Consider the following 18,270-nt stretch of genomic DNA (forward strand, 5'->3'; position numbering starts at 1 on the left):
GAGGTAATATTCTGGTATGGATAGAGGAGAAAACAGTGAGCAGTGATAAGGAGGTCTTTCTCAGGTTGGAAGGCAGTAACCAGTGAAGGGTCACAGGGATCAGTGCTGCAATCACAGCTCTTCACAATGTGCATTAATGATTTGGATGGTAGGAAGAGAGTGTACTGTGTGGCCAAATTTGCAGATGATGCAAAGGTGGAAGAGAAGGCAGATTAAGAGGATGATATAAATATCTTACAGAGAGATATTGACAGGTTAAGTGAAGTGGGCAGAAATTTGGCAAATGGAACTCAACATGGGAAAATGTGAAATTGTTCATTTTGGAAGAAAGAATGAGAAAGCAAATTATTATTTAAATGGAGAGAGACTGCAGAAAACTGTAGCATAAAGGGACTTGGGGGTCCTTGTTCATGAAACTCAGAAAGTGAGCATACAGGTGCAGAAGGTAATAGGGAAGGCAAGTGGAATGCTAACCTTTATTTCAAGGGGGCTAGAGAACAAAAGTAAAGGTATTATTGCAGATTCTTCGGGCGTTAGGCAGGGTAATGTTGGGAGGATATTAACACTCATGGGAGAGTGCCGAATCAGAGGGCATAGTCACAGCATTAGAGGCTATTCATTTAAGATAGATCTGAGGAAGATTTTCTTCTCTCAAAGACTGGTGAGTCTTTGGAATTCTTTAGCCCAGGAAGCTGAGGAGGCCGAATCCTTGAACATTTTCAAGGCTGAGATCAATAGGTTTTTAATCAGTAGGGGAATTAAGGGTTAGGGAGATAAGGCAGGAAAGTTGACTTCATGAGTGTTAGATCAGCCATAATCTTATTAAATGGCAGAGAAAGTCGCAGGGATGACTGGCCTACTCCTGTTCCTATTTCTTTTGGCGGGCTATAGTGTGAATGCCATTTTTGAAAGCGCTTCTTTAAAAAGGCAGGACAGAAGGGGGCTACATCGATCAGGAGATGCCTTAAACACAATGCCTCCACTCTGCTCACCCTGACCCTCTCAGATGTCACCCCACCACTTTGTTCCTCCCCACCTACCCTCCAAACCCGAACCCCGATCTCCTTGTCTTCAGCTCTTGAATCTCTCCACACCATAAAAGTCTGAAACTTAACTCCACCCGCTCATCACTGCCCTTCTTCCTGCATCTCCTTGCAGCATCCATGACTGAGTCCCCCCATGCCCCCCCCGCCCCCCCACACACATACACATACAGTCACACACACACACACACACCCCACACATACACTCTACAGCAGGCTTTTTAAAAGTTGGTCCATTCAGGAGTGCCTTTTCTCCTGTGAAATCCAGCCCTATGTGTTAATCAAATACACAGCAAATCACCTACGCAAATGTCTAAAGCAGATCAGACCACTCTTCATGAGTTTTATATTGATCAATGGAATTCATCAAAAATATAATGAAAAGCTTCAAAAGTAGAAACGAGACAACATTTCTCACATGTCTCATCTTCGCTGAAATGTGGTAAAACTGTTCTCACATGGATGGTTTTGCATGCTTGAAATAATTTTAGTTCTCTAAATCCACATCATTTTTTAAATGATTCTTTTTAGATTAAGTGAATTAATACTTTCAATCTTACTCCATAATAGGTCTCTTTTAAAATGTCTTATTACTTCCTCCCATCAGGAAATCACACTGGTGCTGTTCAGAGTAAGCAGATAACCTGAGGCAATACAACTGGCCACAGCAACCCTAGTCTGGGAAGGTGGAGCAAAAGAGAATTCAGCGTTCCTGCTTCTAATTGTTGTCCAATGAAGCCCGTGCGAAATGCATGAGTTGATGCCAAGTAGAGTTTAGATAGGGTTCAGTCACTTCTACGTGGACTCTGATTGCCGACGCTTGAGTGAAATATCCCTGTCTAAGTCACCACCCTCAGGAGAGGAAGCAGATGACCGTAAAAAAGAAATTAACCCGGTTGTTACAACCTGGCTCAAATATACAGCAATGAAAACAGATAAATCCCATTGCAATTTTACAACAGGCAGTGTTGACTACCTGAAGTGCTGCAATGTATGTAAATATATACCCTGAAAGCTGGTAGCTGTAAAGTACTCAACTTTTGAGGCAAACCACAACATTGTATGAATAAAGCATCAATGTAACACTTGAGTAAAACACCACGACAGGTAGGAATGATTGATGGTTGTTCTCACTCCCTCCAATGGAGACATTTGTCCTTGAAAATATTCCCTCTTATGAATCCATCCAAAATTATATGTAATATACCAAGAAAATCTCTCAGCAGCACTATCTTGGCAAAGTAGGACTTACAATCAGCATCGAAAAATGAATCATGAATAGAAATTCACAAGTTACAATACCCGTGTCTAACTTCAATTCCAGACAGTTTATAGTTAAAGTTGTAAAGTTCATGTGTCTGACACATGAGTGTCACACTCATTTAATCAAAAGTAACTGGACCAAACAGTAGCACAGTGGTTAGCACTGCTGCTTCACAGCGCCAGGGACCCGGGTTCAATTCCCGGCTTGGGTCATTGTCTGTGTGGAATTTGTACGTTCTTCCCGTACCTGCGTGGGTTTGCTCCGGTTTCCTCCCACATTCTGAAAGGCATGCTGGTTAGGTGCATTGGCTTGAACAGACACCGGACTGTGGCGACTACGGGAATTTCACAGTAACTTCATTGCACTGTTAATGTAAGCCTTACTTGTGACTAATAAATAAACTTTACTTTAGTCACATAAGGTTTTACTGCACCCTTAATCTTTTTCTTTTTTTATTCATTCATGGGATGTGGGCTTCACTGGCTTGGCCAGCATTTATTGCCTATCCCTAATTGTACTTGAGATGATGATGGTGAGCTTCCTTCTTGAACCATGATAGGGGTACACGCACAGTGCTGTTTGGAAGGGAGTTCCAGGACTTTGATTCAACGATAGGGAAGGATATATTTCCAAGTCAGAATGGTGAGTGGCTTGGTGGGCAACTTCCAAGTGGTGAGGTTCCCATGTATTCAGGATGTTGATAATGGGGGATTCAGCAGTGGTAATGCCATCGAATGTCAAGGTGTGGTGGTTAAATTCTTTCCTGTTGGACAAAGGCAGCAGACACAAGGGAATGTTACCACCTGGAAATTCCCCTCCAAGCCATTCAACATCCTGTCTTGGTAATATCTTGTTGTTCCTTCACTGTTGCTGGGTTAAAATCCAGGAACTCCCTCCTTAACAGCACTGTGAGTGTACCTACCGCACATGGACTGCAGTGTTTCAAGAAGGCAGCTCACGACCACCTTCTCAAGGGAAATTAGGGGTGGACAATACATGGTAGCCAAGACATTACCGCCTGTTTCTGAAGAATGAATTAAAAAAAGTTGGTCATTGCCTGGCACTTGTGTTGCACGAATGTTACTTGCCAGGTCTTGCTGCAATTGGAGATGGACTGCTTCAGTATCTGAGGAGATGCGAATGGTGCTGAATATTGTGCAATCCTGTGCAATCCTCAGCAATCACCCCCACTTCAGCCCTTATGATGGAAAGATAGTCATTGATGAAACTGGTTCATCAATGACCTTCCTTCCATCATCTTTCATTTCATTTAAATCTTTTACTTTAACCTTGTCTTGCATACCAGATATATCACGTGCTGAATTCAGTCATTGCTTCCCTAGTCCATAAGATTATCTTACATTATAACAGTGACGACACTTCAAAGGCATTTTGTTAGTTGTAAAATACTTTGAGCAGTCCTGAGGTTCTGAAAGGTGCTATATAAGAGACTTACCTTTCTTGTGGTAACTTGGCCATAAAAGATCATCGAACGCGTTGTGATATTCAATCTACTTATAAAAAGATTGAAATACAGTACAGCATGGATACAGAACTGGAGACAGCCAGTTACATAGGTCCCTCATGGTAAAACTAAACCTGCGAAAACCTGCACTACCGATGGTGTCACCTGCATATGCTCATATCCACTAAAGACATCGGTATATACATTCAGATAGGAAGATGCTTCCTATAACATTCTAGAATCATTCCCCCCCTCCTCCAACCTTTCCCCGCTTAATTTCAATCCCCTTTAAGGAAAAGCAAAATGAAACTAATATCTCAATTATACATCAGTCTTTCTGGAGCTTTGCAACTACGGTGTGACCTGCGCAGTACCACTGGTGACTCCAAAGACACTGGTGAGGCTTGTTTCAATGGAGCTGGACTTATGGAGGCACAAGTAGGTTGAGTATCTGTGCATGAACGCTTCTCATCCTCTCCTGAAGCAGAGTCCTCTGGATGCCCCTATACGTCTGGAACCATTCCTGTTGAGATTCCACGGCAGCATTTCCTTCACCGTGTGATGTGAAATTCGGTTATCTCAGAATCATGGTACAAACAAATGTGATCCTGGTATTTGTGGATGACTCTTCCATTAGTTAGTTTCACTACTAAAGATACTGGACCACGTTGGCTGAGAATGACTCCAGGTGGCCAACATTGTTTAGTGCCAAATTTCCTTACATAGACACAATCATTTGGATTGAAATGTCTCTCCCTAGTATGGAAGTCATGCCTCTTCTATTGCTTTTCCTGTCTCTTTCCCACTCTTGCTTTGACATTTGGATGTAGCAGATCCAGATGAGACTTTGGCTTTCTACCCATCAGCATTTCAGCCAGTGAGAGACCTGTCATTGTTTGTGGTGTGATACGATACTGGAACAAGAACTGTGAGAGCTTCGCTCCCAATTTATTACCTGCCACTCTCCTCAATCCTTCTTTCAGTATCTGAACAGTTCGCTCTGCTAAACCATTTGAAGCTGGATGAAAAGGTGCAGACCATTCCTTTACATAAACTCTTGGAACAAGTCACTCATAAATGTTGTACATTATCAGAAACGAGAGAAGCTGGTAAGCCATAATTTGTAAAATGTTACCGTAGCTTCTTTATCCTAAGTTCTCTATTGTAATGAGAGCTGTGATGTTACTCATGATGTGTATTTCTAAACATATCCAGAATGACTAGAAACATATGACCCATAAAAGGCCCTACAAAGTCCACATGAAGTCTAGACCATGAACGATCAGGCCACCTATGGATGTAGTGGTGCTGGTGGCACCATCTTCTGGTTTATCTGATACACAGAATAGGATTTCACCTTATTCTCCAAGTCCTGATCCATATTAGGCCACCAAACATACAACCGTGCTAAACTTTTCATTCGGGAGGCACCTGGGTGTGTCTCATAAACTTCATCCAAGGCTTGTGAATGACAAGAGGGTGGGACAACTATTCTGGAACCCCAAAGGATACAACCATCCTGCACATGCAGCTCATTTTTCTGTTTTGCAGATGGTCTCGATTCATCATCCCGTATAGCCATAGGCCATCTCTACATAAGGAATCTCTTCACCTGAGATAGAACAGGGTCTTGGTCTATCCACTGGTTAATCTGTTTAGTATTGAGTGGAGAACGTGAAAGTCTCTCAAGCAAGCAGACTCACGGCACCTGTGTTTGCATTGTCCTTCCCTGCCTTGTACACAATGTTGTACTGGTAGGCTGACAATATGAGAGCCCAGTGCTGTATTCTCGCCAAGGCCATGGGAGAAAACATTTGGATTCACTGAAAAAACGTATCAATGGCTTGTGGTCAGTACATATGGTGAATGAACAACCATAAAGGTACTGATGAAACTGTTTCACAGCAAAGATGATGGCCAGACCTTCCTTGTCTAACTGAGAATATCCCTTCTCAGCTGTTGTCAACATGGGTGATGCAAAACCCATCCTACCTCAGATGAGAGAGTACTGCCTCAACACCGTAGGGCAGGGTATCACATGACAGAATTGGTTCCCTGTCTTGATCAAAGTGAACGAGCAGATTAACTGATTGTAGTAGCACTTTCATATCCTTGAAAGCTTTCTTTTGTGCTGGCCCCATTTCCATTGAGTCTCTTTATGGAGCAACAGATATAGTGGTGCCAACGCTGCTGAAAGTTGTGGCAGAAACTTCCTGTAATAATTTACCATGCCCAGAAATGACCTGAGTTCGGACACAGTTCTGAGGCTTGGAGTTTCCTTGATAGCTCTAACTTAATCTTCCACTGGGGACAGACCCTGCACTGTGATTTTGTGACTCAAATAATCCACACGCTGTGCCTGGAAGATGCACTTGCTATGCTTCAGACACAGCCCTGCCTCTTTAACACTTCACCCAAGTTGCTGAGGTGCTCCTCCTCAGTTTTCCTTGTGATCAGGATATTGTGCAAGTAAACTGTTCCATGAGGAATCCCCTGGAACAGATTGTCCATTGTCCTCCAAAAAATCACTGGATTGCCGGACACCACAAAAGCCAGACGGTTATATTTGAACAAACCCTTGTGAGTGCTGATTGTGACATATTGTTTTGAGTCCTCCTCTAACAAAAGTTGCTGGTCAGTGTGGCTCATCTCAAGTTTTGAGAATCCCTTGCCTTCTGCAAAGGTTGAACCAGATCTTCCACCCGCGGCAATGCATAAGCATCCAGCTCGGAGACCTGATTAATGGTAAACTTGTAATCCTCACACATGCGCTTTGTATCATCACATTTAACAACAGGAACAATTGTAGCTGCCCAACAAGACTCCTGAATGGGCTCAATGATTCCAAGCCTCTGCAGCCGCTCTACCTCCTCCTCCACTTTACCTTTCATGGTGTAGGACACTGGCTTGGGTTTGAAAAAGCGAGGAGTAGCCGGAGGATCTATGAACAACTTAACTGTTGTGCCACACAATTTATCCAGTTCATATTTGAAAACCCCAGTATATTTCTGAATGGCATCCTCTGTGATCTGTGTGTGCTTAACCTCACCCCAGTTTAACAGAATTTTACTGAGCGAATCACATCCTAGTAAACTAGGTCCATTCTCTTTTACCACTAGGAGCCTTGCTTTTGCTTCTTGGCTGTTGCATGCAATATCCACCTATGGTGCCCCAAGCCTCTCTGGTCTACATCCGAAGCTGGATTCCTGCCTAAGTGAGGGCTTGCACCGGCTTAGAGCCCCAGGTCTTCCTGTAGGGCTCCTCCCTGATTAGAGATGCAGGGACTCCCCGGTCAACCTCCACCTTGATTTGTTTTCCATCAACCTCCACTGTAGCATAGATAAGCTCTGCACGCCCCTCACCCACATTAAACATATTGTAAGAGTGTTCCTCTGCCTGCTCTTAGCTTTCCAGGTGATGCCGAGGTGACTGGGACATTTTCAAATTGGAATTTCCCTTCTCAACCTTCAAATTGCTCTTAGCACCCCTGCAACAGTGACAAACAGCATCGATAAATTTGCAAAGATTTGTAAATTTGCAATGTGCCCTTCCAGATCTGAAACATTCCTGCTTTCACCTTTTTGATTGCAGCCTCTTTCTTTACTTGATGCACTCTGCCTGCTAGTGCACCACCACTGACCTTTTGAATATCTTTTGCATTGCTGGCAGCCATTTCCATGCCCTGAGAAATTTCTAGAGCCTTCTTGAAAGCCAATGTGTCTTCTCCCAACAAATGACACTGAATGTTGTCCTCATTAATGCCTCTTTCCCGGAACATGTCCTCCAATACTGCTCCAGATTCACATTAGAATCCCTAGTGCAGAAGGAGGCTGTTCGGCCCATCAAGTCTGCACCAACCACAATCCCACCCAGGCCCTATTCCCGTAACCGCACATATTTATCCTGCTAAACCCCTGACACTAGGGTCAATTTATCATGGCCAATCAACCTAACCCGCACATTTTTGGACTGTGGGCAGAAATCGGAGCACCCAATGGAAATCCACGCAGACACAGGGAGAATGTGCAAATTTCACACAGACAGTGACCCAAGGCCGGAATTGAACCCGGGTCCCTAGCACTGTGAGGTAGCAGTGCTAACCACTGCGCCGCCCCTGTTCAGAGAGTTGTCTTAATTCAGGAACAAAGTTAGCTGCAGACTATTCCATCTTCCAAAAATGACTATGGAAATTGAAATGCTGGACAATCATTGAGGATTCAGGGTTGTGGTGATTCTGAATGAGTGCAACTAAATCCACATATGGAATGGCCTCCAGTTTCCATGGTGTTGCTAAATTTCTCACTATCTTGTAGGTCTTTGCCCCATGCACACTCAGGAGAATTGAGCGCTTTTTAGTTACATCTGCAATTCCATTTGCCAAAAAAAGTGTTCCATCTTTCCACATATTCAGTCCAACCCTCGTTCTCTTCCACAAACTCATTGGTAGTCCCAAAAAAGATCATGTGCTCTAATCTGTTTTTTGTTGGTCAACTCACAAACCCACTGCTGAGAGCCCTCAGCCGCCACCCATGTTGCAAACTACTCATTGTGCAAATGTTTGCAGCGCCATGCTGAACAGTGAACTTTTCTAATCAATAAAAACAAATTACTGTGGATGCTGGAATCTGAAACCAAAAGAGAAAATGCTGAAAAATCTCAGTAGGTCTGGCAGCATCTGTAAGGAGAGAAAAGAGCTGACGTTCCGAGTCCAGATGACTCTTTGTCAAAGCTGAACTTTTCTTTTCGTTTTATTTTGCCGTTTTCTCCTTGTTGCCAAAACGTTGGCCACAAAAAGGTAGTCAAACATGTTGTGATATTCCATCTGCCTTACGTACAAAATAATATTAAAATCCAGTACAACATGGACTCAGAACTGGAGGCAGCAAGTTACACAGGTCCCTCGTGGTGAAACTAAACCCACAAAAAACATGCACTGCTGACAATGTCACTCGCGCATGCTCATACCTGCTAAAGATATCAGTATATACATTCAAACAGGAAGATGCTTACTATAATGCTCTATAGCACAACTAAAACATTCTTCTTTGAAAATCACAATTAGCTTGAGACCTTTAACCACATAGACCAATAAATTATATTTATTTTGTTTGCGCTTGGATTTTCTATTCCTATTTCGCATCTATATGCTACCTCTCAGTAACATCGTCCAAAGGCACAGCATTAATTTTCACATGTATACTGACAGCACCTAGCTCCGCCTCAACACCATCTTTCTCGCCTCAGCCATCGTTGCTAAATTATCAAACTGCTAATTTGACATCCAGCACTGGATGTGCAGAAATTTCCTCCAATTAAATATTGGAAAGGGGAAACCATTGTTTTTGGGCCCTGCTTCAAACTCTGTTCCCTAGCTACTGAATTTATCTCTCCCTGGCACAAATCTGAGATGAGGTCAGTCTATTTGCAATTTTAATATCACATTTAGCTTCTGACCTCATATTCATGACTTCACTAAGACTGTCTCCACCTCCGAAACATCACCAACTTTGCCCCGTCTCAGCTCATCTGCTGCTGAAACCCTAATTTATGCTCACGTTACATCTGAACTTGACTATTCCAACACACTCCTGGCTGCTCTCCCACATTCTACCCTTTGTAAACTCTGCTGCCCATGACTTAACTCACGGGAACTCCGGTTCCTTTATCACCTGTACGCTGGCTAACATACTTTGGCTCCAAGTCAAGCAACATTTTGATTTAAAAATGTTCTTCATTGTTTTTAAATCTCTCTGTGCTCTTGCCCCCATCTAACTATAATCTCATCCAGCCCAACAACACCCTAAAGTATCTGTGCTCCTCTAATTCTGGCCTCTTGTGCATTCCCAATTATATTGCCCCAGCACTGATGGCTGTGCCTCCAGCAGCCGAGGTCCCAAGCTCTGGAAATCCCTCCCTGCGCCTCTCCGCCTCTCTATCTCGCTTTGCTCCTTTAAGACACTCCTTAGCACCTACCTCTTTGACCAAGCTTTTGGTCATTTGACCTATTAGCTCCTTATGTGGTTCAGTGTTACGTTGTTTTATAATGTCCCTGTGAAACACCTTGAGATGTTTCATTATGTTAAAGGCACTCTGTAATGTCAACAAGAAATGCTTTATGTCAAATAATGATTTTAATCCATTGGCTGGAAATCCTAATTGAATTTTTAAAAAATGACTTTGAAATGGCCAAACCCAATTTCCATTCCTATACATTCCACATTCCAATACATTGGAGTGGAGTCAGTCTGTCTGCAAAACTCATCAAAGACATGACTTCAGGGGAATGTACAGGACTCACATCTCCCGATTCATTAACAAAGCATCTATGATGATCACCTGAGGTATTCAAGTGTTGGAGATGGGCCATTAAGACTAATCGCTTAGACAATGGAACCCTGGCAAAGTTAGTTTCCAAACATAAGTGAATCAAGACGTCTTTGAAATACATGGACAATGTAATTTATTTGAATACTGCTGGGATTTGGAGAATGAACATCATATGGCAAGCCAACTGTTTGTATGATTTAAGCACATGTCTTCTCAGCAGCAGAACTGAGGACAAGCAGCTTAGGAAGAAGACCTAACACTTTTGTCTCCTCCTTTCTCTAACTCACCTGGGAAGCTTCAAGTCCTGTTTGCTGACTGATCATCTGGGATGTCTTAAAAGAACCCAAAGGAATTTCTTTAAAAAATCCAACCCAGCACTATTGCCTCCCGAAAAACAACCAACTCAGTCATCTATATCGTTAAATTGCAAGCATCAAGACCATCAAATTCAGCCTGATAGCAACTAAGTCACCAAACTACAGACTGGATACTCTAACTTTTTTTTATCTACATTCATTTGGCCAACTTATCCTTCCCCACTCGGTAATGTTTCTGTGTCTGTGCATGTGTATGCACATTTTATTATTTTATTTAGATCGGTTTAGTAAAATAAAACCAACATCTTTTCTCTATTGAACTCAAGAAAACCTGTCCTGCTGGATACCAATATCCTTTTATGACCCTAGCACGTAAACAGTTCTGCACTCACTGAATTGGCAAGTGTATCCTTCGCAAACAAAAAAAAACTTGCTGCAGTCAAATGAGGAGAGGGCAACAAAGGAAGCCATTCAACCCTTCTTCATCTGGTTGTAACCATAAATATAAGTTATTGCAGTTCCTAATGCTGAAATATCACTAGTAGTAATCCAATACTTAATGCCAAGGATTAAATAAGGAAGATTTCCAGTGAGGAGGCAATACTTTCAGGAGAAAAATGGCAGATAGAAAATTGGTGAGTAATTTTTTTCCCCCAATGTTATCATCTTTTCTCCCCTATGCTGCTAAAGATCCCATAATACTGAACTCTACTAACTCCAGCAATGACCCAAGAACTCACCAATGTTGCTATTCTTTATGCATAAACATATACTCCAAGGGTGGGATTTTCCAGCCACGCTCGCCCCAAAGCCAGAAAATCCCACCCGAGGTCAATGGACCTTTGCATGATCCGTGTCCCGCCCATTACGATTCCCGTGGCAGACGGGAAGGAAAAATTCCATCCCAAGTGCCAGCAGACTATTTTACCTGGATGGAGAGTACCAACATCACAGGTGATCCAATTCTGCCCAACATTCAAGCACACTTTCAATCAGAGGCCTAAATATGGCAAAAGCGGCATAAAATCTGATTGATATTTTCCCCTTTATTACCTAAGAACGTTGAGTTCAATTTCAGAAACTTCTTCGATTGTCTACAGCACAGTTACTGAAGATATATTTAGCTACTAAAACAAAAGGCATATCTTAAACATTTTAATGAAAACCTATTTTCTACAGTACTGGGCACAACAACATCAACATGGTGAGTCAGAGTGTCCTAGACAGCGGAGCAGCCAGAAAAGGGGTGAGTGAAACCTGTAAGTCAATAGTAAAAGATTGTTTCTGCAATTACAGAACTGAGAAACTGGGGACTGAAACCAAGGATTCTCAGTGGGAAAACCACAAGGGGAGATTTTTGAACTGAGGGCTATGACACGGTGGAATCCTTCACCACGTGTGGTATTTAGGTAGTAACTCAAGCTTAATTTAAAAGGAAAGACAATAAATATTTGGAAAAGATGTCTATTTTAAAAAATGGTAGGAATGAGGTACACTCGTCAAATGGCTTTCTCCTGTGCTCTAATTTCTATTGCTCTATGCAAAATCTCCTTTCTCTAGACTGAGTCCTGCGAGTGGTTTAGAATTTTTGGCACTGAGCTAAGTTTAGGACGATGTGTCCTGTAAAAAGTGACCCAAACACAGAATCTACAATTCTTTGTGTAATTTTTCAATGATTTCATGTTGGCCTGTAACGGCCAGGCCTGAATGAGGTTCCTAGTTCAGAGTTGACACCTTCATGCAGAATCTGAATTCAAACAGAGTTTAAGGAGATAGGGAGAGAGTTAAGTCTATTGACAGTGAACTTAACAGGAGAGCCTGCACTGCACTTTAGGGAGCTGGGGCTATGGTTCCATAGAGGAGCTTAGTTGCTTCTAGGATTACTGAGTTACAGGTTGGATTTCAGGGTATTCCACCTATTAATGCCAGTTACATATCAACCATCAGTGAGTTAACGTTATTACTGTTGGTCATAAGGGAAATGAGTGGTATCTGTATACTATTTATTATTTGTGCAATTTCAGTGTGTTACCATTAGTTACTGATAGAGTTGAAGTTCCTCCCAAGCCAGTTTTCCATTTGCAAACCGCTCCTCCACCCTTTTTTTGCAACCTCTCGGATTTCATATTTCCCTACTCTCGGTGGCTTCCTGGATTTTGGAGCTATTCACACAACAGCCACAAAATCATAAAGAAAGATATTCAACTACAGGGAACCCAATCTTTATAAAGGTAAATGTAATAGCATTTGTAGAAGTAATGCCATCAGGTCTCATGTCCTCAGCCATCACGTGGTCAGTTATGGTGTGGTTAAAATGCCACATGATCATTGATGCATTTAAGGGGAAGCTAGATAAATACATGAGGGAGAAAGCAGCATGATATATGAATATGTGGTTCATGTGGAGCATAAACATAAATATCCGCAGAGACCTGGTGGGCTGAAAGGCCTATCTGTTTGTTGTAAGTATTATACAGTACGACTTTGTAAACTAGAGCTGCCATTCCTGAATTCCCTGAATCTCTAAGAATTAATTTCCAGGTCACTACTGTGAGTAACCTCAGAAATAAATCATCAAGCGTTATAAATTATATTTCGATTTATGTTTTGATTTTCTTTGAATAATCAGGTAATGGGGAGCCTGCTTGGTTTCTGATTGCCATAAGAAGGTGATGCCCTGCAAATTTGTGTCACCAAGGGCAAGGATGTAGAGGTGGAGGGAGTAGACAAAGTAGTGACACCTCCAGGAATATAGCACAGTGGTTTGTACTGCTGCCTCACAGCTCCGGGGGACCCAGATTCAATTCCAGCCTTGGATAACTGTCTGTGTGGGTGTCCTCTGGGTGCTCGTTTCCTCCCACAGTCCAAACATGTCTGGGTTAGGTTGATTGGCTATGCTAAATTGACCCTTAAAGTCAGGGGGATTAGCAGGGTAAATATGTGGGGTTACGGGGATCAGGCCTCGTTGTCAGTGTAGGCGTGATGGGCCGAATGGCCTCCTTCTGCACTGTAGGAATTCTATGAATATGTCCAACCAGAGTTGACAACCATAAATGTAACCTCCAGCAATGCTGGAACAGAGTTACCAACCGAGCTCCAACAGATCCAGTATGAGTCAAGCAATTACAGTATTTTCGACATGGCAGCTGTGACTATGCTACAAAGTGTTTAAAATGAATGTTTTTGTGAAAGGTGGGGGTGGTGAGAGGCGCTATAGAAATGCAAGTTGCTTTGACAAAGGGTCATCTGGACTCGAAAGGTCAGCTCTTTTCTCTCCTTACAGATGCTGCCAGACCTGCCGAGATTTTCCAGCGTTTTCTCTTTTTGTTGCAAGTTGCGCCCTTTGCCGGGTCTTTGCCCGGAGGCATTGTGACGTCAGAGGGGAGTGGAACGTTGTGTGATCCCCGGGGACCGTTCGAAGTGGCTCACCTCTCGAAGCGCTCCAGAGTGATGCTGATGAGTGGCCGCTGCAGGAGTGGGCAGAACTGCTTCGGAGTGGCCGTCCCCATTCTCTCGCCGCTACCGCCGGCAGGCAGCACTGCTGCCACCGAGAAATCCAGCCGGCGGTTCCCAGCGGCCTGCTCGCTCTGCTTGCAAACCAAAGGCCGATTCAGTTGCGAGTTATCCCTCGCTGCCTCCGCCATCAAAATGAAAGCAAAACAAAAATAAACTGCAACTCGCGCAAACCCCCCTGCAAAATCGGTGCAGCAGCGGCTTTGGGAGCAGAACCCAGAGCAGAGCTTTACAACCTGTCTTGCGGGCAGTCTTCAAATCCGGTTTGGCGCCTCTTCCAGGGTGGAATCAGTTGCCCGGGGCTGGGGGGGGTTTTGACAGACGCGCACAGGTTAGGGATTGGGAGCTGATTCCAACTGGATACATACAGGGCAACAGAGATCCGCTTCTGCAGAACTGAACCTCAGATGGAAGGATGCGACTTTTCATTTTTAATGTACATGAATTAATTTCCATGCATTACTGAAATGAACCAAAGCGGAGATTTTTTTTAACGCAGCAAGTTATGATCTTGAATGGTAAAATACTGTGGATGCTGGAATCTGAAACAGAAACAGAGAAAGCTAGAAAAACTCAGCAGGTCGGGCAGCATCCATAGGGAGAGAAAACAGCTAACTTTTCGAGTACCTTCAGAACTAAAGTGGGGAAAATTGTGATTTGATATATATATATATATATATATGAGGGTGGAACAGTGATTAGTGGGACTTGGGGGAGGTTGCAACAAAACTGAAGAACAAATGACATGGACCGGTTGGGGAGAGTGGGTTTTTGCAGAGTAACAAAGAATATATAAAGGGATATATAAATTTAAAAGTTAAAGATGGAGGGGAATGATCAATAAAACTCAATGTTGAGTCCTAAGAACTGTAAAGTGCTGAATCGGAAGGAGGTGCTGTTCCTCCAGCTTGCATTGGGCTTCACTGGAACATTTCAGCAGGCCAAAAACAGACGTGTGGGCATGAGGGCAAGGTGCTGAGTTGAAATGGCAAGCAACAGGGAGGTTGGTCTCGCTTGTGGGCTAAGCGAATGTGTTTAGTCTGGCCAACGTCGAGGAGGTTGCATTGGGAGCAGTGAATACAGTAGACCCGCCCACAAGGGCCATCTGTCATTTGTTCTTAAATTTTACTACATATTCATTGTAATCTCTCCCACTGATCACTGTTCCACCCCCTTATATATAAGCACATTTTTCCCTCTCTTTAGTCCTAAAGAAGGATCGTACAAACTCCAAATATTGGCCTATAACTTGCATGTATCGGCGGGAAGCCATGGCTCGCTGATACTAAGTTTTTAAAAAATGCCCACTTACCAGTGTTCAAAAATCATGGAAGAACTTTCCAATCACAGCAGTGACCTCGGGCCTGTGTCAAGAAGATCTGATGTGGAGATGCCGGCGTTGGACTGGGGTAAACACAGTAAGAAGTTTAACAACACCAGGTTAAAGTCCAACAGGTTTATTTGGTAGCAAAAGCCACACAAGCTTTCGAGGCTCTAAGCCCCTTCTTCAGGTGAGTGGGAATTCTGTTCACAAACAGAACTTATAAAGACACAGACTCAATTTACATGAATAATGGTTGGAATGCGAATACTTACAACTAATCCAGTCTTTAAGAAACAAAACAATGGGAGTGGAGAGAGCATCAAGACAGGCTAAAAAGATGTGTATTGTCTCCAGACAAGACAGCCAGTGAAACTCTGCAGGTCCACGCAACTGTGGGAGTTACAAATAGTGTGACATAAACCCAATATCCCGGTTGAGGCCGTCCTTGTGTGTGCGGAACTTGGCTATCAGTTTCTGCTCAGCGACTCTGCGCTGTCATGTGTCGCGAAGGCCGCCTTGGAGAACGCTTACCCGAATATCAGAGGCCGAATGCCCGTGACCGCTGAAGTGCTCCCCAACAGGAAGAGAACAGTCTTGCCTGGTGATTGTCGAGCGGTGTTCATTCATCCGTTGTCGCAGCGTCTGCATAGTTTCCCCAATGTACCATGCCTCGGGACATCCTTTCTTGCAGCGTATCAGGTAGACAACGTTGGCCGAGTTGCAAGAGAATGTACCGTGTACCTGGTGGATGGTGTTCTCACGTGAGATGATGGCATCTGTGTCGATGATCCGGCACGTCTTGCAGAGGTTGCTGTGGCAGGGTTGTGTGGTGTCTTGGTCACTGTTCTCCTGAAGGCTGGGTAGTTTGCTGCGGACAATGGTCTGTTTGAGGTTGTGCGGTTGTTTGAAGGCAAGAAGTGGGGGTGTGGGGATGGCCTTGGCGAGATGTTCATCTTCATCAATGACATGTTGAAGGCTCCGGAGGAGATGCCGTAGCTTCTCCGCTCCGGGGAAGTACTGGACAACGAAGGGTACTCTGTCCACTGTGTCCCGTGTTTGTCTTCTGAGGAGGTCGGTGCGGTTTTTCACTGTGGCACGTTGGAACTGTTGATCAATGAGTCTAGCGCCATATCCTGTTCTTATGAGGGCATCTTTCAGCGTCTGGAGGTGTCTGTTGCGATCCTCCTCATCCGAGCAGATCAAGAACATCAAGAAGATCTGCGCAGGCCCCAGCGGGGTACAGTTTGAATGAAGCCACACCCCCTTGTGACAGGAGATCTAAGGGAATGCCCATTGAGGTCAGGGATTTAAACAAAAGGTTTGTATTGAAGAGAGCAAGCAACAGGTTTCATGGCTATTATAAAGGTATGTCAATGGTTTTTTAAAATCTTTTTTGTTCTTTTAAACAGGCAATGTTATTATTGGTTCTTTTAAAGTATCTTTTATATGCTTGAAGATGATTATTGTTTATAAGTGAACATGGGTTTTGTTATTTGTTTTAAATCTCTGAAACTACTGTTTAAATCTACATTATATTATTACATAACTTTACGTGTGGCATGCTTAAGTGTTCATGTCTTAATTTAGAATACTGAAAACATAGTTGGGAAGAAGAGAAGTCAGAACTTCTGGGATCGTGATTTGGATACTTCTGCCTTGTTTACTTAAATTATGCTATCTCATTGTTAGATGTTTTGTTTTGATGTTTCAATAAAACATTTGTACAAGTTTGTAAAGTTTAATGGAAAATATTTGTGAACAAAAATAATGTTATAAATACAAAACTTTGAAACCATGTTAACATCTAACTTAACGTTTAACTTCAGCAGGTGCAGTATGACATTTTGTTTAGTAATTACCTCAAAGTTTCCAAATTTGTTGCAATAAAATATATTTTTTCACTTTAACACAACGATCAATGAATTAATTTTTTACTTTAACTCAACTTTGTTAACCTTTTGTAAATAGGGAGAGAGGTTTGGACATATCCATTGTTAATTTTACAAGCTCTATGTCCAAAAGTAGCAGCTGCCAGGTGATCTCAAACAGTCCTTGCATCATCTGGAGCCTGGGCTTCCCAGGAGGTATGTCTTCATCAGGCTCCATATTACTCTTCTCCAGCTCCTCCCTTTCTGGTGGCAAGTCATCTTCCAAGTAAATGATCGGTCCATTCTGAAGGGCAAAGTTGTGCAATGCACAACACACAACAATTTTTGTGACTATCTCCCGTGCATTCTATAATGTGCCCCCTGACCTGTCCAGGCATCAAAACACTAATTGTCCTCTCCACCACTTGACATATTGCGACGTACGCGCAATTGTAACACTCCTGTGCTTCACTGTTGGTCCTCCGGAATGGTGTCTTAAATCGATGTTCTCAGTGGATATCCCTTATCACCCTGTGTAACTCCCAGTTATGTTATCATGGTGGAACATTGAGTTTGCAAGGACAAATGAGTCATGGACACTTCCCTGGGTGTCTGCATTTACACTGAGGATCTTCATTTGTGCATCCCACACTAGCATAACATTTAAAGAATTGAACCCCTTCCTCTTTATGAACGAAATATTGCATTGAAGGCGCCAAGAAATGGTAATGTGTGTTCCATTGACAGCTCAAAATACAAAAAAAGGGTTATGCTCAGTCAGACATTTTCCCTCCGGGCCCTGGCTTGCTCAGCAAATACCATCTGCTGTGATTATAACAACTCCCTCTTTAGCTTTGAATGCATGGGATGTTGTCAGGTAGGAAGCAAGGGTACCTCCTTTTGGGGAGGCTCTGTGTGCCCATTGGAGGTTTCTGTTAAATCCAACCCATGTGTCAATGTGAACAACTTAAGAATGAGGTGCCTTTCACTCAAGCTATATGACTAAAATAGAGTGAGGTGGTTCTGTCATTTCTGCAGCAGTGAGGACTAGATCTTCTCAGAGGGGAGAAAAATTAAGAATTTGAAGTTAACAGAAGCAAATACCAATCTGGTCAAACACCACCCTGCAGCCCATGGTAATTGTGACTG

General features: G+C 43.1%; 1 protein-coding gene across 2 annotated transcripts in view; it reads right to left on the reverse strand.

Annotated features, from left to right (window-relative positions):
• crppa (CDP-L-ribitol pyrophosphorylase A) overlaps nucleotides 1-14,288 on the reverse strand; it is a 325,901-nt gene extending 311,613 nt beyond the window's left edge. The window contains exon 1 of one of the 2 annotated variants that reach the window (XM_078228170.1): nucleotides 13,846-14,288. In XM_078228170.1, coding sequence (XP_078084296.1) covers nucleotides 13,846-14,060 — 215 coding nt within the window. In that variant the 5' untranslated portion in view covers nucleotides 14,061-14,288. The remainder of the gene's footprint in view (nucleotides 1-13,845) is intronic. The other variant, XM_078228178.1, reaches the window with a different exon arrangement.
• Between the last annotated feature and the right edge of the window lie 3,982 nt (nucleotides 14,289-18,270).

Source organism: Mustelus asterias, chromosome 2, assembly GCF_964213995.1.
Source record: "Mustelus asterias chromosome 2, sMusAst1.hap1.1, whole genome shotgun sequence".
NCBI lineage: Eukaryota > Metazoa > Chordata > Chondrichthyes > Carcharhiniformes > Triakidae > Mustelus > Mustelus asterias.